Raw genomic sequence first — 24,500 nt, 5'->3', positions numbered from 1 at the left:
AGAAACTGATATTTTCATACAGTGGGATTTTATGAAGTCATTTAAAAACAGACATACTGAAGTTAATATTAAGAAAAAGTGAACTATCATTTTCATTTTCTTTCTGTCTCACGTTTAAGTTAAATTGTGTGGCTTATAAGGGCTTCCCTGGTAGCTCAGCTGGTGAAGAATCCGCCTGCAATGCAGGAGACCCCGTGTGATTCCTGGGTCGGGAAGATCCGCTGGAGAAGGGAGAGGCTACCCACTCCAGCGTTCTCGGGCTTCCCTGTGTGGCTTATATGTGGAGCTCTTAGACAGCTGGGGAGTGGTGAGGACACGGGGGTTCCCTGGAAGTCCATCCGCTGAGGGCGAGAAGCTGCCTGAAGGGGAAACCGGCGTGCTGTTACGCGGAGGGAGAGTGCTGGCATGTCAGGTGACTTCGTGGTGACGGCGGGGCGTGAGGCACGTGGCACGCCTGCCCCAGCTGCGGCCCCTGAGATGTTTTCCTGGGACTGTGCCCTTGCACGGGGCGCCTCTGAGTGCCCGCGTGGGGTCTGGGCGGCCTTTTCGTCACGTGACCCAGCTAGCTCCTCCTCCTCGGAAGCCTCCCCCCACCCCCTTGCCGCCGGTTCCCCAGGTCGGGGGTCCTTCCTCACCTGGCAAATTCTGTTTACCTGGGTCGCAGGGGGCTGCGTCCCCTGCTCGTCTGGGTGTGTGCCCGCAGGCCGGCACAGTGGCCGCTGTGTGGGACGCCCCTGGGGAGGCCGTCAGCTCTCAGGCTTCCTGTCGGCGTTTCAGATGAAAGCCCGCTGCGGCCGCGTTCTTCTCCCTGTGCCTCAAGCTGTGTGCCTTACCCGCCCCTACCAGGCGGCTGCCTCTCCTATAGCGGAGCATTACACACCCCACCCTGAGACTCTGCTCTTCCCTCAGAGATGGTTTAGAGGTCACCTCTTAATTCCACCTACGAAAAATCTGTTAATTTGTGTTGTTTGTAACTTATTCTGTAAACTAAGACTGACTTTTCATCTTCCAGGTCAGGTATGGGATTAAGAGTGTAAAGCATTTTTTTTAAGCTACAGCCTTGTCCTGTTGCAAATTCTGCTGTGTCACCTGCAGGACCTGCCCTTTTTGAAAGTTCCCACTATGGTAGAAGCATTTTAGAAAAAAAATTTCCAGAATTCTTGACCTGAGCTCAGGAGCAGGGCTGGAGTTGTAGGTTGGGGGGGTCCTTCCACCTCAAAGGCAAAACCACAGATACAAGTGAAATCGCCATGGAAAAGAGAGGGAGGCCAAGGCTTAAAGGTTAAGAAACTCCTGAATTTAGGGCTTGGGAAGGAAAGCCAAAAATGGTTCTGAGAGCGGGGAGAGAGTGGAAGCAACTGTGGACCATGTGAAACTTCTGCCATAGCCGAGACTTGGGTGTTCAGTCCTAGTAAATTGAAGCTGCAATACATTTTGACAGCTGAAGAATCTCACTGTACCTCAGTTTCTGCGTCTGTAAAATGGAACTCATAGTATTCACCCTCGAAGCTTGTTATAAGTGTTTAATGAGTTAAAACCTGTAACATAATAAAACCGTGCCAGAGATACATACATTTTTATGATTATCCGTGCTCTTCATCTGTTAGTGTGAGACTGTTTACTGCAGAAAACTAAGTCTCCATCATGACTAACCCTGGATAAACCTGGGGCACGTTTCTGTCCTGAGAGGCCCTGGGTTCCGTGGACAGGCTTCCCTTCTGGTTCATTGCTTTCCCTAATAGCATAATACCTCCTAGGGCTTTGTTCTGAAATCCATTATAATGGGGTCCTTTCTGATGCTACAAGTGTGGGGTTGGGCCTCTGGGTATGTTTGCCCAGGTCAATAGTTACTTGAATATTCAGTGCACTTAAAAAATATTATTAGAGCTAGTAGTTTTTTAAGAGCCAAAACCCCTTGTTTGCTTTAAGTAGGCATAAATAGTGGGTTGTTTTTTTTTTTTAAATAGGAGGCGGCAAGCCCGGCTGCAGAAGGAGCTCGCAGAAGCAGCGAAGGAGCCTCTGCCAGTTGAGCAGTGAGTAGAGAACTGCGCATTAAAACTATGCTCTTAGTCATTTGCTTTGCTCTTCTGAAATAGCTTTATAATATTTTGTTTCTGTAAAACCATTTTATAGATTGTAGGAAGAAAAGTTAAAGACTTAGGAGAGAAAATAAAAAACACTCATTACTTTCCAGGAAGTTGTTGGCTTCCAGGAAAGGTGAGTTCTGACTTCCTTCACCCTTAACCAGCGACAGCCTTGCTGTCTTCCTGTTGACACCCTGACCCATTTTCTGCCTCTAGTCGGAGCTGTTGCAGTGTGATGCTGGGCTCCGGTTGTGTCTCCTGCTCTCTGCTTGGTTTGTGACTTCATGTGGAGTTTGGGCAAACCTTTGAAGCTTTAGTGAAAACTGGGATCTCCTGGAACACAAGGAAATGAATAAAGATAGAGTTTTTCCTAATCTGGAGTCAGGTGGAGGGTCTTCCCTGAGATTTGAGGCTTTGTTTTGAGAGTGGTGGGTATTTTAGTGACTAAATTCCCTTTGCTCTGGTTCAGAATTTGTCCCCCCCCCCCCCCCCCATTGAAATAAATTGTGAAATATAGTATTAGAGTTAAGATCCTCTCTTTTAAAATGTTGGTTGCTTCCTTATAAATGAAGGGGAGTGGTTTCATTTCATTTAAGAGTCATTGGCCAAAGGTCTTGATTTATAAGATAACAAATCTCATACCAAGCCTTTGCTTTAGATGTAGCATGTGTGTGTATCTTCTATCTTCCCACATGGGGAAAGTGAATGTCAGGTATTTTTGCTCAGAGCTGCAAAGTAGATAAATAGTTGATCTAGAAATGAGATTTGGTTCTCCTTAAAAGTAACATCTGATGAAAGCATCTTCTGTCTGCCTGCTATTGGCCAATGTGAACAGGTGAGTAGGTGTAGAAAGGTAAAGCGTCCTGCTGCAAACACACAGCAAGTGGCAGGGGCAGGCTGGACACCTCAGGGTGTCTGACTGTAAAGTCCTGTTCTTACTCTCCTGTGCTTCCCTAAAAGTAGAGTTTCCGGGTCAAAGAATGCTTTCATCTTTGAAGGGTTTTGATAAGTTACCAGATGCTGGTATTTTCTCATGGTTCTAGGTCTTTGTGCAGTTTCAAGTACCTGCAACTGTACAGTTCTGTCTTAAACAAACCATTTACGTAGGCTCAGCTCATGTTTATCACTCTTGCCATCTCTGCTGTTCTGTTGTTACCCTTGTGTGAACAGAGATGACTCTTCCCAAACCAGCAGCGAGAGGAGAAGAAAGCCCAGCCTGTTCTCTGTCTTCAGGCCCCACCTTTGTTCTCCTCTCAGCCCTGGCCAAGATGGGGCTTAGTTACATGGGATCCTGGAATCAGTAGCCAAGGAAAATAAATTTACTTGAACTTGGTTTGACTTGCTTGGTAACAGGTTCTGAAGTATAGATTATATTTACATAGTCCAGATAATTAATTATGGGAGAATCTCTTCCAAGTTCCTGTGAATCCAAACATTTGGTAATAAAGTCTCGGGTTATTAGTTTTTATCAGTTTACTTCTCCATGAAGATTGCAACTTGGTAGGAGGTCGTTAAGACCAAACTAATTACTTGCCTTTCCTCCAACCAGGAAAGTGGGGAGGAAGGGGAATTCCAGAGGGGCTTTGCATCTGGTGGGATAAACAGCAGAGGAGCACATTTTTTTTTTTTTTTAATATTTATTTGGCCGTGTCAAGTTGCGGCATGCAAGATCTTTGTCCTTTGTTGTGACCTGTGGGATCTTTAGTTGAGGCATGTAAACTCTTAATTGCGACACGTGGAATTAAGTTCCCTGACCAGGGATCGAACCCAGGCCCCTTACGTTGGGAGCACAGAGTTTTAGCCACTGGCCCACCAGGGAAGGCCCCAGGAACACATTCTTGTGACTTAGTTCACATGTAATGTGATGAACTCACCAAATGTCAGAAACACCAAGTACTTAAACATAAGCATCAACAGCCAGAGTCAAAGATGAAATGTGTTTAGATTCTGCTTTCCTGTCTTTTATTCTTAAAGTAATACTTAGACCTGGGTTGTTTACGTGCCCGTTGATCTCATTGCCCTTTTAGCAGTCCATCTTCTTGTTGCCTTGGACCGTCTCCTTGTCCCGGCGTATTCTTGTACACCGTAGCTGCCCCTAGCTGTCCTCCATGTGTTGCTCAGCCCGCCTCCTGGGAACTGTTTCTTGCTGAGTGCTGCAGTCTGGTGGTTGGTGTGCAGGAGACTTCTGATGAGGAAAATCTTCCCTGCTCCTGGTTATGTGGTTATGGACTTAATAAGCCGCCATTTCAGTGCTTTTCGAGTGGGAGCTGTGTTTGGTTTCGAGTGGGAGCTGTGTTTGGGCCTGCAGAGAGCCAGAGCCCCCTTCTCGGGTTATTCTCAGCTGGAGCTCTGGACCCGACTTAGACTGTTGCTTTTCCTGTTGCTCTGATGGCCGCTCTTTCTCTCAAGAGAAGCGGAAACTGTCTCTGTCCCAGCCACGTCTCCTGGGCCGTGTGTGGTTAGGAAGTGGTGCTGCCTATTGGCCTTAGCAGAGCAGGCTCATCACAGAGCTTCTGTTCAGCGGAAGCAAAGACTCGGCCTCTCGCCCTTCTTTCCAGGGATGATGACATTGAAGTCCTCATGGATGAAACCTCTGAGCACCCTGAGGAGACCTCTCCCGTGCGAGCCATCAGCAGAGCGGCCACGTAGGTAGACGGGTTGTGCCAGGAATGGAGCACTCGGGGGGCACCCTGGCAGCCACCATGGGCAGGACCAGGGAGCAGTGTGGGGACCCCAGCTGGAGCATGCAGCCCCCCTCACTCGACCATGGAGGGTGTGGGCTCCAGAGCGTCCCCGTCTTTCTCCATTCGCCCCTCCTTAACTAGGAGGGAGCCATCCCTCAGTGGTGCCTCCTGCCGTGAAGAGAAGCAGAAAGAAGTATAGCAGCTTCCTGAAGGAGGGACCTTGTTAGGCTGGGTGATTGTTTAGAGCATACTGTTTAATTCTTACCAGGGCTCCAGGATTTTTTTTTTTTAATTTGCCAAAGCAGGACCAAAAAAATGGGGTTTGTCCTTAACCCTACTAGAAGTTGTTAGGTCAGTTAGACAGTTTATTGGCCAAAGCATCATTTCCAGGGAAGTTAATTTAAGGCTCGGGAATCTTAACTTCTTTTGAGGTTTCGAGGCTGGGTGTTCCCTCCTGCCCTCCCTCTGTTTTCTGGTGGTTCAGTCCTGGGAGGGGTTCTCTGCTGGGGTTTGGGAACTCGGGAAACATACTCCCAGGAACTTACTTTTGTAGACTGTTTTTGATTGATTGTTTGGGCAGAATGTTTCTAAGGTTTAAACCTATCCTCCCCTCCTCTTTAGTAAGCGACTCTCGCAGCCTGCTGGAGGCCTTCTGGATTCTATCACTAATATCTTTGGGTAGGTTAGAAAACCTTCACCTTTCCTTGTGTGTATATATATATGTGTATAAATATACCTAAGTACATGTACATGATTTGCTAGTGTTTTTTAAACGTGCACCAGAATCTCAGTGCAGAGTATATGCAGATGCCTTAATTTCAGCTTTTCATTTAGCTTCTTCCTTTTTTCCCTCAACTTCCTCTCTCTTAATCCCGCTGCGTGCTGACCTCTGGCCTTACCCTTTAGTCTGTCCGAGTCTCCCCTTTTGGGACATCACTCTTCCGATGCTGCCAGGTGAAAACGTTATCCTCTCCTAGCCCAGCATGCGAGTGTGGGTCGTTTATAACCACGTTCATCACCGCTTCACTGCCCCAGTCATCACGTGTCCATGTGCCAATAACCAGGACGCTTTGCATGTGCCTAGGCACGCCGTCCGCCCTTTGAGCAGGGCAGATAGGTTGAGCGCTTTGTACAGTTAACTCAAGCTCTGGCCGCTCTTCCTTTTGGCATGTGTTCAGCTCCACCCTGACCACAAGTGTACCCCGAGGATGATGATAACCAGGCATAGGAATCATCTTGAAATAGTTTTGTGAAAATACCCACGAGCCCCCTTGGAGCTTGTGGTCACATTAAGTTGAGGACGTGTCTAGCGGTTTATTTGATGGGGGCAGCGGTTGTTCAGGCTTGCTTTTCAGTGTTGTGTTTTGGAGCCTGTGAGTTAGCGAGAAGGAGAGCGAAGGTAAGTGCTGTCTTTCCAGTTGTCACTGTGTCAGGGGGCTTCCAATTTGGGGGGCTCATTCTGTGGTTTGGAGGGTCTCGAAGGGAAAAGAAGCTACTGATAAGCGGCGTCTTTGAGTCCCTGCTGAGAGGTGGGCGGGCCGTGAGTCCATATAGTCCTAACATTGTCCTTTATGTTACTTCTTAGGAGGCGCTCTGTCTCTTCCTTTCCAGTTCCCCAGGATAACGTGGATCCTCATCCCGGTGCTAGTAAAGAAGTGAGGGTGCCGACGACTGCAGTGTCTGTCTTTGTAAGTGTGGTTTATCATCCCCAAGCCTCACCAAGCTTCTCGCGGAAACAGAGCCTGACCATTGAAGGATCCTTTCTCCTGCTGCAGCTAAGCTTTCCATTCTGGTTTCATTTACGTGGAGCTTTTACACCTGTTGGCTCTCTGATAGAAAGGGTTGATTATATTTTGATAAGCAAAGCAAGATTGCTTGGTTAAAATAAAGCAAAATCCATTAGTTTTGCTCATCTTCAGAGAACAGAGTTGGTTTCCAGCCCCCCTCTGTGAGATATAGGCCTGGGTGAGAGAAAGGATGGGAGGGGTGAGACAGGAGGACACTGACTCGGAATAGTGAAATGCGAGAGAATAACTCTTGCATTTGGCGTCACTGCTTGGCTCCAGTTAAGAGTTTTTAGTCAACGATCTGTTCTGGAAGGTCGGTCGGGCAGCTCTTGGCTTCATTAATTATGCCCACGTCCGTATGAGTTCTAACCATCAGGAACACCTGGTTGGAAGCAGGAGACAGGCCTAGGCAGAAGCTGCTGTGATGTCACGGCCAACACTGGTGTGAGAAGCTGGGTCCTAGAACTCAAGGTTGATCCAGGTCCCTGCTGGTGTGATTGAGCAGGCATGAGACCTGCCCAGGGAAGCAGAGTCCCTGGCTCGGGGCTCCCAGAGGGGGCGGGGGCGGGGGAGAGCAGAGCCCAGTTGGTTGGGCTGATGCTTTGATTGCACAGGGAGAGCTAGCTTTAGGGAGAGAAAGACTTGCTCTTAGAATGGGGTGGAGTTTACAAGGCAGGAGCTTTCAGTTTCAGGCATAAAGGGGAACTTTTAACAGTTACTTCTGTACAATGAACTGGCTGACTGAGTGACCACCTTGGTCATTGTAAAGAGAGTCCTGCTCTGGAGGAGGAGGTGGGTGGGGAACCGTTCCAGCCCCTTCCCACTGTGCTCCTGTGATTCTCTAACGGGCCGGGCCCCTCGGAGGTCAGTGATGATTGGTAAAAGGTCTGATTGCACGTAAGGTCACAGTCCCCGCCCTGCCCTCAGCTCCCAGCAGCCCATTTTTCCCTCCCATCACATTTGAGTCATGTGTATGGGCTAATGGAGCAGCTGATAGCATGGGATTCTGTCAGTGCGTGTGTCTGAAGAGTCGACAGTGCACAGCTGACCAGTACCCAACAAAACCAGCCACGCTGGAGCTTGATGAGCGGCAGCCATGGGTGTGATGGTGCATGATCTCAAGTTTTCAATCTGAGACCTCCAAGGTGGAAAGGGAGCACTGGAAAGAAAACAAATCGTATGGAGGTGGAAAGTTGGACCGCCTGTCAGATGGCTTTTCAGCACTGGGACTCGAGAGGATGGCGAGAAGGCAAAGCAATCATAAGTGCTGTTTATATTCCAGTCAGCTTTATGAGTCACTTTCTCAGCAGTTGAGGTACCTTTTTCAGTCTCAAGCAAAGGCGAAGATGAGATTTTATATTCCTAAAGGGACCTTTTTAGGCAAGTGAGTGACCTTTTTAGTGATTTAATATTTATAATCCATGTGTTGCAGCCTTCACCTCCCCCAGCCTTTTTATTATGAAAATTTTCAAATGTAAGCAGAAATAGGGATTAAAAACTGCTGTTGGGCAGCTTCAGTTAGTCACATTAGCCAGTCTTATGACCTCACACATACACAAAGTTTTGCTGGAGCAATTTAAAGCAGATCTCATAGTGATTTTACTCATGGATATTTTGAAATCCATGGTCTTTTCAGAGAGGAGATGATAGTGACGAACACTATTCTCGCACCCCATTCTAGGCTGGGGAGCTTCCTGTCTGGTTTCCCTTCTCAGCTTGAACACAGATGCCGTCTTTTCAGACGTGTCCAGTGTGGATGCCAGTCTCAAGACATTTCTCTGTGAAGAATTAAGTTCTCCAAAAATAACACCTGTTCCTTTTATTGAAACGCTTCGTCATGGTCAGACGCGATCCAAGCTTAAAAGACTTGCAGAAGTCCTTATTTTTATAGATGAGCAAAGTGAAGCTTCAGAAAGTTAAGAAACCTGGCAGAGGTCCAGCTGCTGGTAACAGTGAATATTAGTGCCATATTGTCTCCAGAACGAACTCCTGGAGTCCTCTCCAGCACTGACTTGTGGTAGGACCGGCAGCTGCTCTTGTTAGGACTCTCCGTATTAGGGTATACCCTCACTGGGACAATCAAAATGAAAGGCTTTTTTAAAAAAGGATTTTTTTCACTAATTTGATACATAGTTTAATACGTGTTTTAATGCAGTCTGGACCAGAAGAGAAGCAGTTAACCACAGATTTACTTTTAAGCTGTGAAGATCATAGTATAGATTGACATTACATTATTCTTAGAAGAAATAAAATTAACTCAAAGACAAACTTTAGGCAGTTAGCCTCTACAGTTTTTGGATGTTTTTTAAGAATATTGCACAGTATTTAAATAAATGGAAAAAAAACTGTAAGAGTTTAATGACAATAGAATCTTTGGAGACTGTGGGCCAGGAACCCGACTTTTTGACCAGTGTTTAACGTCTGGGTAAGCGTCCGGAGCATTGATCTGTCTTGGCCCCCTTCTCGGGAGTGGCAGTTACCCCAGTTTGAAGCTGGGCGTCTGTCTTGCAGGACGCGCACGACGGGGAGGTCAACGCTGTGCAGTTCAGCCCGGGCTCCCGGCTCCTGGCCACGGGAGGCATGGATCGCAGGGTGAAGCTCTGGGAGGTGTTCGGAGGTGAGGTCTCTCCAGAGTGAGAAACAAAGAAGCGTGCTGGTGATGTCTGGTTGGCAGTCTGAATTGCTCATCTTCTTGAAATGTGCAGTATTTTGTGTGAGGAATCATCTGACCAAAGCATTGTTACTCCCAGTTACCCTTTACAGCTGACACAGCCGAGTCTGTGTTTGCTCTGGGTTTCCACGTAGTGATGAGAGAATGCTACTAAATTCCAGATACTTTAGCGTTCGTGTTTTCTCAAGTGTATACCAGTCAGAGCATCTTCTAAGATAGGGCAGGTTTTAGATTTGAAATAAAAAAGTCTTAGTCATGGACTAGTAAAATTGCACATAAAAATTAGTAGTAAAATTACACATCAAGCTGTGTATTTAATAATGCCAGTGGCCATCACCTAGGGAAAAAAAGACATTGTATCTAAGCTTGAGGCTAAAGAGACGAGTATGGGACTTCCATCGTTGTCCAGTAGTTAAAGATCTGGCCAGTGCAGGTGACATAGGTTCTGTCCTTGGTCCAGGAAGATCCCCCAGGCCGAGAAGCACCTAAGCCTGTGGATTGCAACTACTGGGCCTGCCCACCTTCAAGCCCATGCTCCACAGCTGGAGACAGCCCGAGCACTGCAGCGAAGACCCAGCATAGCCATTAATTAGTTTAAAAGGAGGGTGTATCATCTTGTTGTTCAGTGGCTAAGTCGTGTCCGACTGTTCGCGACCCCATGGATTGCAGCACACCAGGCTCCTCTGTCCTTCACTGTCTCCGATTTTGCTCAAATTCACGTCTCAGTTGGAGTCGGTGATGGCATCCAACTGTTGCATCCTCTGCCGTCCTTTCTTCTTTTGCCTCCATCGGTGGTGGTTTAGTCACTAAGTTGTGTCCAACTTTTGCGACCCCATGGACTGTAGTCTGCCAGGCTCCTCTGTCCATGGATTCTCCAGGTGAGAAAACTGGAGTGGGTTGCCATTTCCTTCTCCAGCCTTCATCAGGGACTTTTCCAAATGAGCAGGCTCTTTGCATCAAGTGGCCAAAGTATTGAAGCTTCAGCATCAGTCCTCCCAGTGAGTATTCAGGGTTAATTTCCTTTAGGATGGACTGGTTTGGTCTCCTTGCAGTCCAAGGGACTCTCAGGAGTCTTTTCCAACACCACAATTCGAAAGCATCAATTCTTCAGTGCTCAGCCTTCTTTCTGGTCCAGCTCTCACATCGTACATGACTACTGGAAAAACCATAGTTTAGAGCAGACAGACCTTTGTCAGCAAAGTGATGTCTCTGCTTTTTAATGTGCTGTCTAGGTTTGTCATAGTTTTCCTTCCAAGGAGCAAGTGTCTTTTAATTTCTTGACTGTAGTCTCCATCCACAGTGATTTTGGAACCCAAAAAAAATAAAATCTGTCACTTTCCACTTTTTCCCCCTTCTGTTTGCCATGAAGTGATGGAACTAGATGCCATGATCTTAGTTTTCTGAATGTTGATTTTTAAGCCAGGTTTTTCACTCTTCTTTTTCACCTCATCAAGAGGCTCTTGTTCCTCTTCACCTTCTGCCATTTGAGTGGTGTCATCTGCATATCTGTGGTGGTTTATATTTCGCTCGGCAATCTTGATTTCAGCTTATGATTCATCCGGCCTGGCATTTTGCTTGATGTACTTACTCTGCATAGAAGTTAAATAAGAAAAGTGACAATATACAGCCTTGTATTACTCCTTTCCCAGTTTTGAACCAGTTAGTTGTTCAATGTCTGGTTCTAACTATTGCTTCTTAGCCTGCATAAAGATTTCTCAGGAGGCAGGTAAGTATTCCTATCTCTTTGGAGGTCTTTAGTAGTCTGGTATTCCCATCTCTTTAGAATTTTCCACAATTTTTTGTGATCCACACAAAGACTTTCACATAGTCAATGAAGCAGAAGTAGACGTTTTTCTGGAATTTCTTTGCTTTCTCTAGGATCCAATGAATGTTGTCAATTTGATCTCTGGTTCCTCTGCCTTTTCTAAATCTAGCTTGTACATCTGGAAATTCTTGGTTCACATACTGCTAAAACCTAGTTTGAAGAATTTTGAGCATTACCTTGCTAACATGTCTGGTAGTTTGAACAGTCTTTGGCATTGTCCTTCTTTGGGATTGGAATGAAAACTGGCCTTTTCCAATCCTGTGGCTACTGCTGAGTTTTCCACATTTCCTGACATAGTAAGTGCAGCACTTTAGTAGCATCATCTTTTAGGATTTGAAATAGCTCAGCTGGAATTCCATCACCTCCACTAGCTTTGTTTGTAGTGATGCTTCCTAAGGTCCACTTGACTTCACACTCCAGGATGTCTGGCTCTAGGTGAGTGACCACACCATCATGGTTTGGTCATTAAGACCTTTTTTGTATTCTTGGCACCTCTTCTTAATCTCTTCTGCTTCTGTTAGGTCCTTACTGTTTCTGTCCTTTATCGTGCCCATCCTCAGACGAAATGTTCTCTTGATGTCTCCAGTTTTCTTGAAAAGATCTCTAGTCTCTCATTCTGTGGTTTTCCTTTATTTCTTTGCAGTGTTCACTTAAGAAGGCCTTATGTCTCCTTGCTATTCTCTGGAACTTTGCATTCATTTGGGTATATCTTTCCTTTTCTCCTTTGCCTTTTGCTTCTCTTTTCTCAGCTATTTGTAAGGCCTCCTCAGACAACCACTGTGCCTTCTTGCGTTTCTTTTTCTTTGAGATGATTTTGGTCACTGCCTCCTGTAGAGTGTTAGAAACCTCCGTCCATAGTTCTTCAGGCACTCTGTCTACCAGACCTAATGCCTTGAATCTATTCATCACCTCCACTGTAAATTCATGAGGAATTTGATTTAGGTCATATCTGAACGACCTAGTGCTTTTTCCTACTTTCTTCAATTTAAGCCTGAATTTTGCAATGAGGAGTTCATGATCTGAGTGACAGTCAGTTCCAGGTCTTGCTTTGTTGACTGTATAGAGATTCTCTATCTTTGGCTACAAAGAATATAATCAATCTGATTTCAGTGTTGACCATCTGGTGATGTCCATGTGTAGAGTCTTCTCTTGTGTTGTTGGAAGAGGGTGTTTGCTATGACCAGTGTGTTCTCTTGGCAAAACTCTTATTAGCCTTTGCCCTGCTTCATTTTTTACTCCAAGGCCATCTTGCCTGTTACTCCATGTATCCTCTTGACTTCCTTCTTTTGCATTCTATTCCCCTATGATGAATATCTCTGGTGTTAGTTCTAGAAGATCTTGGAGGTCTTTGTAGAACTGTTCAACTTCAGGTTCTTTGGCATTACGGTGGGAGATAGACTTGGATTACTGTGATACTGAATGGTTTGTCTTGGAAATGAGCTGAGTTCATTTTGTTGATTTTGAGATTGCACCCAAGTACTGCATTTCGGACTCTTGTTGACTGTCAGGCTATTGCATTTCTTCTAAGAGATTCTTGCCCACAGAAGTAGATATAATGGTCATCTGAATTAAATTCACCCATTCCCGTCCTTTTTAGTTCACTGATTCATAAGAATGTTGATGTTTACTCTTGCTGTCTTCTGCTTGACCACGTCCAATTCACCTTGACTCATTGACCGACATTCCAGGTTCCTATACAATAATGTTCTTTAGAACATAGGACTTTACTTTCACCACCAGACCCATCCAAAACTGAGCATCATTTCCACTTTGGCCCAGCCATTTCATTCTTTCTGGAGCTATTGGTAATTGTCCTCTACTCTTGCACAGTAGCAAATTGGAGACCTTCCTACCTGGGGGGCTTGTTCTTCCAAGATCAAGACTGAGTCTCTTTGATTACGTTTTGTTTTAGGAGTGACCTCGGAGTACTCAAAATGGGATGGCATTGAAACAAGAAAGGGGAGTTAGTGAAACCTTCTCCCAGATGTCTGAGCTCAGGCATAGCCCACTTTCCACATTTTGATACTTGGTTAAATATACATGTGCTTTTAACAAGACAAGGTCAAAGGACAGGCTGAAGGATTCTGTAGGAACCACTTTGTCAGGTCTCCTTAGTTGGATCACATGTGTGCTCACTGTCCAATAAGAGGTAGCACTGTCATGCCTTTTGTCTGTTTTATTTCCTCTGAGCCTCACTGTAGCCCTTTGCTGTTAGACAGGTGGGTATCACCCCTGTTTGAGAGATGAAAACTCAGAGACGCTTCTTGATCCATGTGGGTGCTTTATGTGGGCAGAGTGGTGAGCTAGGACCTGAGCTTGGGTGAATTGCTGAAATTTAATAATAAAATGATAAGAATAGAGATTTGGTGACTTAAAAAATATCTACACAGATAGTCTATTTTGATTATACCTTGCAAATAAATACAAATAGCTCTAGAAATACTTTCGTTTTACTCCTTGGTCAGTAAAAATACCTGTAAGAAAGTTAGAGATCCAGCCACTAGTAGAAGTATTAGCTTTTTGCTGTCGAAGAGGAAGTGAACACTAATCAGAATTAATACTGACATAATTTGTGCCAGAGCATAAGCTGTGTTAGTAAAATGAAAAATTTCTACTAAATCTACAGAAATAACATAGAACATCTGGCAGCATTTTTTTTTATAGTTTTCAGGAACAAATATTAGTCATGTTCTAACTAATTATAGGATTTTTCCTCCACAGATGGCTTACTTGGTGTATAATTCCCCACCCCCACCCCACCCCATGGCTAATATTTACTGAATCTTGAAAGAGACCAAGTCCAAAAGGCCTTTCATGAAACAGGAGGATCTTTGGTCTTTTGAGCTCCGTCTCTTGTGCAGACTAGCACTCAGTGATCATTGCTGAGGTTTTGGCACTTTGTCACCTGCCAGACAGAGCAGTGTTTTAGGCATGAGCCACAGAGAAGGAAATGGCAACCCACTCCAGTGCTCTTGCCTGGAGAATCCCAGGGATGGGGTCGCACAGCGTCGGACACGACTGAAGTGACTTAGCACAGAGATATTTTTTAGAATTTGCCATAGTATTTTTGTCTGTATAAAGATATAATCTAAATAAAGTCCTTAATTAGTAGGTGTTGACCTTTTTTAGACTCTTGAAAATCTTTTGAAAGCTAGGATCCAGGGAAAGGCATTAAATTGTGCTGTATTTTGCAAATTAATTCAGGGATTTACTCACCAACTTAATAGTCCTGGCCATAAATGTATTTGACAGCTCCAAATCCATATTTATGTCATTTTTATTAGCATTCAGAAGTCCTGAAAGAAAAGGCTGTCCATTGAAATGTATACTATTCTGTGCTGCTGTCTTATGAATTTGATTTGAATGGTTCCCTAACTATATCCCTAGCTTGTCTATCTAGGTTATCCTTAAGATACCCTTTAAAGAAGGAGTTTAATCACAGCATCATGGAGATTTATCCTTTTATCTGTAAAGTTGCCCTCAGGGTGGCCATAGTCTGCAAGCAGAGTCCAGGGGTGAGTGGCCAGGCCTGTCGGTGAGAGCCTGGGGGTAAGGTGGGCTTCAGGGGAGCGCTGGCAGGTGACTGGTTCACCAGAACCTTAGGTTCACATAGGTAGAGTGAACAAATAAATCCCAGAAACACCAGACTAGCTTTACTGGAAATCTAATGACTAGCCAGCTTATATAACTATAAGTAAAACTTTCTTTTCGTACTTGGGTTCTGAAATTTTAACGGTCAGCTTCTATGAAAGTGATAGTTAAGTTGACAAAGATGTGTTTGTGTAAGTTAAATAACTAAATAAACTGTAGGTCAGTTGACATGTTTTTAAATTCCTGCACTTCTGTAAAAGGAATTGATGACACTAAATTTCTTAAAAAGAGCCGTGTAGGAGCCAACTGGAAAATGCTGGGCTCTGCACCCTCTTGTGCATTCATTGCTTTGCGAACTGGTCAGCTGAAAATTTTGGTCTCATTATGCTGTTTGTCCTACTACTTGGTTCTGTAAAGATGCGGGGAAGTTGTTTTTGACCATGTAATTAGCTTCCACTGTGTTTCAAGTGCCTCATTTTAATTGGTATGTTGGCATCTTTGTTTTTATGCAGACAAATGTGAGCTCAAGGGCTCCCTGTCTGGCAGTAATGCAGGAATTACAAGCATTGAATTTGATAGTGCTGTAAGTACCTAATATCCATGGAAATGGGTGAGTTGAGAGGTATTTAGAAACCATTTTTGACCTCTGGTTCTTGAAATTTAAAAATAACCTACCTGGCTTCTCTGCTGTTTTCTATCTTAATGTTAGAAAAGGATTCCAATAGGTTAAGTCAGTGCTGATCGTGAGTAGGTTGAAGATGGGTAGGGAAGATAGGTCTGTGGAAACCCAGTTAGTCAGCATCTCGCCAGACTTGATAAAGGCTCTGGTTTGGGCCGAGTCAGTGCAGGTGGAAAGGAGAGGGTCTACAGCTGGGGGACAGCTGGGAGGCGAGGCTGGGGAGTTGGCGCCTCTGGGCTCATGGACTTGGGCGGGTGTAGAGAATTAGTACTTGCACTTACCAAAGTGGGGTGGAAGTGAGCAAAGGGGGATGAGTTCCATTTTGAGCTGGAGGTGTAATATCTACAGCCTTCAGGCAAGGTTGAGCAGGCTCAGGTGAGAGGTCTGAAGTAAACGGGGGTTGACAAGTTAACAGAATTCTGGTTATAACGGTATTCCGATCAGGTATATGGTTTTAGTCATCTAAACATTCTTGGGTTTGATATGAGGAAATTTGTATCATGTGAACTGAAGCTCTCTGTTTTTCCTTCTCCCTTGCTTTCCTGTAGGGATCTTACCTCTTAGCAGCTTCAAATGATTTTGCAAGCCGCATCTGGACCGTGGATGACTACCGGTTACGGGTAAGACCCAGTTAAGAAAGAAAGTTAGTACAGCCTCCAGACTTCCTGTGGTTGGGTATCAGTCACAATATGTAGGAAATGGCAGGGTGATTTGTTAGGAGACTTGTATGTTGTCCTGCAGATCAGACTTGATTCCCCCTGCCCTTTCCTCCTTAGGAAAATTGATGTTTCCACTTCACGTTCTTTGTCCAATATCCAGCTCTGAAATATTTGCCGTAGGAAACCATCACATTTCCATGAAAGACTTCGGATACTCCTGTTCATAAGAGCTAAGGTTTTTAGGTAGGTGTAAGTCTTAGCTTAACTTCAGCTATTTTAGCACCAGCGTGTAAGCTGTGTTTCTTAAGGACCCCAAGACTTAATCACCTCACAAAGTAGAGCTGGAAAGTAGGCTATGGAGAAGTTCTTGTGGGTTATGATGGAGATAAAACACCTCACACAAAGCCAGGAGACAGGTGTATGGGAAAGTAAGAACCGTGGGTTCAGATGTTGAAGAAATCTGCAGTCTAAACCCACACTCTCCAAGAAGTCTCTTGGATTCTATACACAGACAGAAATTTGATGGTTATATCACTTTTGTTCTAGTTAGAAGACATAGATTAATTTAAAGACACATTTTTCTCATTAAGCTTGAAGCAGCCTTCACATGAGCTTATTAAATGAAGGCTACTGAAAGATGAGGTGGAAGATTTACTTGACACTGATAGGCATTTACCCCCAGAAAACACTTGATAGAAACCTGTGCGTCAACTCACATGACAAGCAGAATGTGTGATGTGAAGATGAACTTCCTAGAGATAATCTACAGGGAGTCAGGGGGCTGCGATACAGTGGTCTGGGAGGTCGTTTCCAATGGCCTGAGGCTGTGGTGCAGGGACGGAGCCAGAAGAATGACTAGAAACCCACTGCTCACTCACCACCGGGCTTTCCATTTCCTTCAAGGAACTGTATGGAAAATAACCAGTGTTAGGTGCTAGCTGGGAAGATCCCCTGGAGGAGGGCATGGCAATCCACTCCACTATTCTTGCCTGGAGAATCCGCATGGACAGAGGAGCCTGGCGGGCTACAGTCCATGGGGTTGCACGGAATCAGACATGACCGAGCAACTAAAACACGGCACAGCAAGGTGCTAGCTCACACACAAAGGGTTGTAATTCCTGATTCTTAGCTGAAAGACGATCCAAGTGCAAAGCATAAGACGTGAGGATGACAGAGACGGCTATCTAATGACAGCTGAAGGGCCTGTTTCATGTTCTTGGAGGAACAGGGAGGTGGACTGCTGGATGCTTGTGGGCAGGGCTGGATGCCTCTCAAGTCCCAGTTCACATCTGTTCCCATGCTCGGATGAGTTTTCAGTTGAGGCCCGATGGTCCTGCATCCTCAGCTGGGAAAGGTGGTCTAGCCTGTTCTGGTAGTATCACAGTCCGTCCTAGGGCATGCCTTCTCTAGGTAGCCATCAGTTACTCGGTGGAAATTTGTAGTGGGGTTGGATTACTCTTGCAGACCTTAAAACAGACCCAGTAGTCGAGTGTGTTATGTATATTGTTCATTTGCCCAGTCGTGTCCAACTCTTTGCAACCCCATGGACTATAGCACTCCAGGCCTCCCTGTCCCTCACCGCCTCCCAGAGTTTGCCCAAGTTCATGTTCATTTGGTCGGTGATCTGTCCAGCCATCTCATCCTCTGATGTCCTCGTCTCCTTCTGCCCTCAGTCTTTCCCAGCATCAGAGACTTTTCCAGTGAGTCATCTGTTCGCATCTGATGACCAAAATACTGGAGCTTCAGCTTCAGCATCAGTCCTTCCAGTGAATCAGGGTTGATCTCCCTTAAGATTGACTGGTTTGATCTCCTTGCTGTCCAAGGGACTCTCAGGAGTCTCCTCCAGCACCGCAGTTAGAAGGCATCAGTTCTTTAGTGTTCTGCCTTCTTTAGGGTCCAGCTGTCACAACCGTATGTGACCACCGGGAAGACCACAGCCTTGACTATACAGACCTTTATCGACAGTAGTATCTCTGCTTTTCAGCACATTGTCTAGGTTTGTCATCGCTTTCCTGCCAAGAGGCAGTCTTCTGATTTCATGGCTGCAGTCACAGTCCTCAGTGATTTTGGAGCCTAAGAAGAAGAAATCTATCACTACCTTTTCCCCTTCTGTTTGTCATGTAGTAATGGGACTGGATGCGATGATCTTAGTTTTTTTAATATTTAGTCTTAAGCCGGCTCTTTCACTTTCCTCCTTCACCCTGATCAAGAGGCTCTTTAGTTCCTCTTTGCTTTCTGCCATTAGAGTGCTATCATCTGCATATCTGAGTTTGATGTTTTTCCCACGTGCGTTGATTCCGGCTTGTAACTCATCCAGCCCGGCATTTCTCATAATGTGCTCAGCATATAGGTTAAACAAACAGGGTGACAGCAGACAGCCCTGTCCTACTCCTTTCTCGATCTTGAACCAATCAGTTGTTCCATATAGGGTTCTAACAGTAGCTTCTTGACCCACATACGGGTTTCTCAGGAGACAGGTAAGATGGTCTGGTATTCCCATCTCTCTTAAAAGCTGTCTGTAGTTTGTCATGATCTACATAGTCAAAGGCTTTAGTGTAGTCAGTGAAACAGATAGATGTTTTTCTGAAATTTCCTTGCTGTCTGTATAATTTAGCGAATGTTGATGATTTAATCTGTAGTTCCTGTTCCTTTTCTGAACCTAGCTTGGACGTCTGGCTGAAGCCTAGCATGCAAGATTTTAGTATGACCTTGCTAGCATGGGAGGTGAGTGCAGTTGTCCGATGGTTAGCACATTCTTTGGTACTACCCTTCTTGGGAATTGGGTTGAGGATTGACCTTCTCCAGGCCTGTGGCCACTGCTGGGTCTTCAAGATTTGTTGACATAATGAGTGCAAAATCTTGATGGCATCATCCTTTAGGGATTTAAATAATTCTGCTAGAATTTCATTGCATCCACTAGCTGTATTATGTTATATACGTTACTGCTTTTAATTCTCAGGAATCCAGGGGAGGTAGGTAGATGGGAAAACCAAGGCTTAGCTAAGCCCGCAGAATTGCCTGGGGTCACGCGCTGAACAGATGAAAAGATGAGACTTGGGACTGAGGCCTGTGCTGTTTCCTGTGTTCCATTGGCCTGAATCATTTTCAACTGAGATACAGCAAAACTGTCAAAAGAGTGCAAAGGGACATACAGCCTTCCTTACATTTTAGGCCCTTAGATGAGTGAAACAAGGAGTTGGTGCGGGATGGTATTTGTACCTGGTAGAAGAGTTCTGAACAGTTAGGTGTCAGCTTTTGGGTCTGAAATTCGGAGGAGACCTGGAGGTAGAGTGAGCTGGTTTGCAGAGGTGGGCGAGTCTCGCTGGAGGAGCTGCTGGAGCCCCAAGCTGGATGCTGACGAGCTGGGGGCTGGTGCCAGGGCTTGTAGCCTCCTGTGTTGGACCAGGGCTCACAGCCGTGCCCTCTCACTTGGTAAATGTGTGAAGGCGGTCAGAAGGCCTTTTTAGCAGGTTCGCATACCCACAGAAACCACATGAAACCCTTACCAGGGCCCAGGAAGTGAGTAGGCTCCCTGCCCAGGAGGCTCTGGCTGCTATATTTTGCAGAGGATGTTAGCAGGCTTGAATGGGCATCTGTGTTCTGAAACATGAGATGCAAGCCCTGGTCAGTGTCTCCTCAGCTCGTATGCTGAGGGGGCGGTGTCGGGTGAGACCAGAAGGCCAGAGCGGCTGGTCAAGTGCTTGCTTTAAAATTCTTTCGGGAAAGGTGTCCTCGAAACAGCCTGGTGCTGAAAGGGGTCCGTTCCAGAAGACGCCTTTCAAGGTAGGGTGTTTTCAACTCTGCCTAAACAATCTTACAGTGGGGTCACTTAGTCGTGTGCGACTCTTTGCAACCCCGTGAACTGTGGCCCGCCAGGCTCCTCTGTCCACGGGAGTTCTCCAGGCAAGAACACTGGAGTGGGTTGCCATTTCCTACTCCAGGGGATCTTCCCGACCCAGGGATCAAACCCGGGTCTCCCACATTACAGGCAAACACTTTACCATCTGAGCCACCAGGAAAGCCAGAAAAAAAACCCTCAAAAGATGAATGTAAAACTGAGGAACTGGGTTGAAGAACCTGCCCTGCCGACCTCTCTAACGCTGATGTGGACAAGGGGCTTCAGTGTGGCCTGGCTCTCAGATGATGGTTTTTATTTCAGAAACCTCCTCATCAAGGTCTGCGTTTCTCTGAGGTCACCTGTCTTGGTTGCGTTGATGGTTACTGCCTGCATGGTGGGCGGCCCTGCCCGTGCAGAGCCCGAGGGCAGAGAGCGCTCCGCTGGGAGACTCAGGCTGCTCTGACTTCAGAGCATGCTCTGACTTCATGTTGGCTCTGAAAGAGGAAGATAAAACCTTGAAGTAGTGTTAGAAGTTAAATGTTACCTTTTTTGGAGGGGTGGGGAGGGCTGTTCGGGTCTTCATTGCTTTGCTCGAGCTTTCTCCAGTTGCAGGGAGCAAAGGCTGTCTTCCTTGTGGTGTGTGGGCTTCTCTTTGTGATGACTTCTTTTGTTGCAGAGCATAGGCCCTAGGGTGTGTGGGCTCAGTAGTTGCCACTCACAGGCTGTAGGGTGTGCGGCTCAGTAGTTGGGGCGCACAGACTTAGTTGTTCTGCAGCATGTGGAATCTTCCCAGACTGAGAATCAAACCCACGTCCCCTGCATTGGCTGGTGGATTCTTATCCACTGTGCTACCAGGGAAGTTCCAAAAGTTAAATGTTAGATATTAATAAGTATCAAAAATACTGAATGGGTAAAAGAACTTGAAATAAATCTGATCCACTTAAAATAACTTAAAAATCAATTTTTAAGTGAATCAGTTCAGTCACTCAGTTGTGTCCGACTCTTTGTGACCCCATGGACTTCAGCAGGGCAGGCTTCCCTGTCCATCACCACTACCAGAGTTTACTCAGACTCATGTCCATTGAGTCGGTGATGCCATCCAACCATCTCATCCTCTCTTGTCCCCTTCTCCTGCCTTCAGTCTTTCCCAGCATCAAGGTCTTTTCAAATGAGTCAGCTCTTCGCATCAGGAGTTTCAACTTCAACATCAGTCCTTCCAATGAGTATTCAGGACTGATTTTCTTTAGGGTGGACTGGTTGGATCTCCTTGCAGGAGCTAAATTTCATACCATTGAGAGCATGGAGATGGAATTAGCCAGCTTCATTCAGGTTTTGTCCAACTGTGAAGACACACATGTGAAGAGCTAGAAAATAAGTCACAAGGAAGCCTTATACTCATAGATATTCATTGCAGTATAATTTCTGATTGTGAAACTTTTAAAGGGATCTAGGTGTCTGCTGGCCAAGGAAGTTTCAATTAGATTATAATCTCATTACTTGAAGCCTGTTTAACTATTATAGACTGTTTGCCTATATTAATTACATTACAAAAACTCTAGAGGGTCAACTGTGTGCCATGTGCATGGGTCACCCTTCTAAGCAGCATGAGGAAAAGATTAGTCTTTTACAGACTTAGAGACCCAGGGTATTCTGGCCAAACATTGAGACCCTCAAACTGTATATTTTCAGCTGTCACATGGAAAATTGCTTGTGCCGTGAAATAAAAAGTGGATTCCAGGGTATGCAGTTTTGAATGCAGTGGGTTACAAAACTAACACAACATTGTAAAACAGTTATACTCCAACTGGGGGGAAAAATGTACAGAAAGAAACAAAAATGTAGTGGATAAATCTGTAGGGATATTTCCATATTAACATGCAGTTAGGGTCAGCAGAGTGAGTGCATTGGCATTGCCCACTTAACGAGCAATGTTTTTTCCTCCTGGTGTGTGTGATACGCGATTGTAATTTTTTGGTGAAAATAGTTTTCTACTAATAGCTTACATAGCATGAGAAGTGCCTGCACGAGCTTTTGGTCTCTCCCCAGTGTTTGTGCAGATTAGATGACTTCTGCTGAGCATTTTTCAGTAGAACAGGTTAAACATACTGCATTTAACATGAGCTTTGTTGCTGGAGCTTGCTTGATCTTTTCAGAAGGATCAGTAGGGGGTTGTCACATAGCCTCGGCACGGCTGCCACCTGGCTGGCCATGATTGTAGGATGCTGTTCCAGCTTCAGAGAGGTTTAAACATGAGAGGAAGGAGTCTTGGAGTCTGGGCAGACTTCCCTTTCTAAGAGGGGAAGTACATGCGGCCCTGAGCTTTCTGTTCCTGTGATAATGTGGAGTTGTTCTACTGGGCAGAGAAGGAAGATTGGTTTCTAAAATGTTAATTCTCAACTTTGAGATCTCAGCTCAGGGATTTGGAGTGAAACCCAGGAAGGTAGCAGTTATAGTAAATATATTAGGGTCTTTTAGAAGCTGCTTTTTAGGGTGGTGAGGATGGTATTCCCTGGCGAACCGGTGGTTACTATGCCATACTTTTCATTGCCAAGGGCCCAGGTTCAGTTCCTGGTTGGGGAACTAAAATCCATCATCCCACAAGCCTTGAAACAACAACAACCGAAAAAAAAGCCCCTTAAAAAAATTATAAAAAACACTGGTGAATATCTGAATGCCCTCTGAGCCTCTGAGATTTCCACATAAATATGTTGATCCATGTTGAGAAATAGGAAAGACTTGGCTGACTCCCCAAATCCTTTCCTGGCATCCCTGCCACCCCCAGCCGGCTCTCCCCTTGGGCTCCAGTAGTGCAGTGATGGGCAGAGGGCAGCGACCCTCTGTTACAACCCAGTGCTGCATTCCTTGGCCTCCCGGGGAGACGCCATGGCTGGCATCCGACAGCTGGTCACAAAAAGATGTGATTGTTGGGAATGCTGGACTCTGGCTGTGGTCTGACGTTTCAAGCTGAGACCTCTGATTGAAAAACGCCTGGAAGTCTTAATTGTTTATTTAAAGAGTCCTGATGTTTCCTTTTATAAATTATGCCTCCAATGATCCTGCCTGGTCTGACTTTAAATAGGACACTGACTTTTTATAATTCTGACTTCCAGAAAATGGCAAGAATGGTACAGACAGGTATCTGTAGTAGCGCTTATTTCAAGAAGGTGCTCATCCCCTCCCCCCCTTTTTAAGTTGTGTAATTAGCCTCAGTAGAGGATGCAGATTCAGGAAGTTTCTACATGTGTTTTTTTTTTATGCTTGGGAGAAGACAAACGTTATTTTTCTGTAACAGACAAGATTAAAGAGGCAGCATAAATCTAATAATATTAAGTAGATGCCATTAGTATATGCATTGTTCTTTTCCATTTCGTTGGCTAATAAGACTAGATGCAGATATCTTATTTTTGTTTGCGTTCTGTATGCTGTCTTTGGTAGAGCCTTTACTGAGTACTTCATTATACTGTTTTTATGCGTCCTTTTTTTTTTTCAGATTGACCTACCACACTGTTAATCCCAGATGCACAAAATAGTGCTTCATTATTCCTATACATTGCCAAATGATCATCACATACATCCAGCTGTCATCTGCCAGCAAAGTCATTGCAGTATTATTAACTGTACTCTGTGGCTGCAAATCCCATCCCTGTGAATCCTTTTGTAATTGGGAGTTTGTACTTCTTAATCTCACTTATCTTTTCTCTCATACCCCCCACAACCATCAGTATGTTCTCTATATCTGAGTCTGTTTCTGTTTTGTATGGTGTTAAATTTGGTTTTTAGATCCCACATATAAGTAAAATTGTGTGATATTCGTCTCTGTCTGACTCATTTCACTTAGCATAATAACCATCTAGGTTCCTCCATGTTGTCACAGATGGCAAAATTTCATTCTTTTTTTATGACTTGATACTCCATTGTATATATTTACCATGTCTTTATCCATTTGTCTACCATCGGGCACTTAGCTTGCTTCCATATCTTAACTGTTGTGATTTATGCTACAATGAAAATAGGGGTGCATATATCTTTTCAAATTAGTGGTTTTGTTTTCTTTGGAAAAAGTACCCAGAAATAGAATTGGTGGATCATACGGGGTTTCAGTTTTGTTTAATTTCTGGAGGGCTTCTTCATACGGTTTTCTTAACGGCTACACCAGTTTACATTTCTCATGTATCTGTTGGCTGTCTGTATGTGTTTTTTTGGAAAAATGTCTGTCTGGATCCTCTGCCTGCTCTTCCTTTATTCTGAGGATGTGGTCATGTGAACTTTGTTCTAGTGGTGTTGGATGTTTTATTTTTCTATAGCCTTTTTTTAAAAATTTATGATGAGAGATTATTCTCTTCATCTTGATACCTCACTGGTGGGAAGTACCCAGAGGCAGGCTTTCTGGGTGTTTCCCTGAGCCGATCATCCTTTTGTCTCTTGAGTTCCCCTGACTGGACCTCAGGGTGTTTGGAGGCGCTGGCTCCCAGGCAGTTGGCCCCTGACTCCCAGCGTCACGCCCAGAGGCTCACTCTGGCTGTGTTCTGTCTCCTAGCACACGCTCACGGGACACAGTGGCAAAGTGCTGTCTGCCAAGTTCCTGCTGGACAACGCACGTATCGTTTCTGGAAGTCACGACCGGACCCTCAAACTCTGGGATCTACGCAGCAAAGTCTGTGAGGAAATTCAGTCTCTGTGTC

General features: G+C 45.2%; 1 protein-coding gene and 2 non-coding genes across 6 annotated transcripts in view; all 3 read left to right on the top strand.

Moving 5' to 3' along the window:
* ATG16L1 (autophagy related 16 like 1) overlaps nt 1–24,500 on the top strand; it is a 43,529-nt gene that overhangs the window by 13,339 nt on the left and 5,690 nt on the right. The window contains exons 6-14 of one of the 4 annotated variants that reach the window (XM_020893908.2): nt 1,968–2,033; nt 4,643–4,729; nt 5,390–5,446; nt 5,675–5,722; nt 6,354–6,456; nt 9,067–9,172; nt 15,155–15,225; nt 15,870–15,941; nt 24,356–24,476. In XM_020893908.2, coding sequence (XP_020749567.1) covers nt 1,968–2,033; nt 4,643–4,729; nt 5,390–5,446; nt 5,675–5,722; nt 6,354–6,456; nt 9,067–9,172; nt 15,155–15,225; nt 15,870–15,941; nt 24,356–24,476 — 731 coding nt within the window. The remainder of the gene's footprint in view (nt 1–1,967; nt 2,034–4,642; nt 4,730–5,389; nt 5,447–5,674; nt 5,723–6,353; nt 6,457–9,066; nt 9,173–15,154; nt 15,226–15,869; nt 15,942–24,355; nt 24,477–24,500) is intronic. The other 3 variants (XM_020893909.2, XM_020893910.2, XM_020893911.2) reach the window with 3 other exon arrangements.
* LOC139035368 (small Cajal body-specific RNA 6) lies at nt 7,419–7,694 on the top strand. The gene has a single exon (XR_011488032.1). It is a non-coding gene; the product is annotated as a small Cajal body-specific RNA 6 (non-coding RNA).
* Nucleotides 22,529–22,790, top strand: LOC139035369 (small Cajal body-specific RNA 6). Its single transcript, XR_011488033.1, has one exon. It is a non-coding gene; the product is annotated as a small Cajal body-specific RNA 6 (non-coding RNA).

This window comes from Odocoileus virginianus, chromosome 5, assembly GCF_023699985.2.
Source record: "Odocoileus virginianus isolate 20LAN1187 ecotype Illinois chromosome 5, Ovbor_1.2, whole genome shotgun sequence".
NCBI classification, from domain to species: Eukaryota; Metazoa; Chordata; class Mammalia; order Artiodactyla; family Cervidae; genus Odocoileus; species Odocoileus virginianus.
This window is presented reverse-complemented; position numbering and strand designations above follow the sequence as displayed.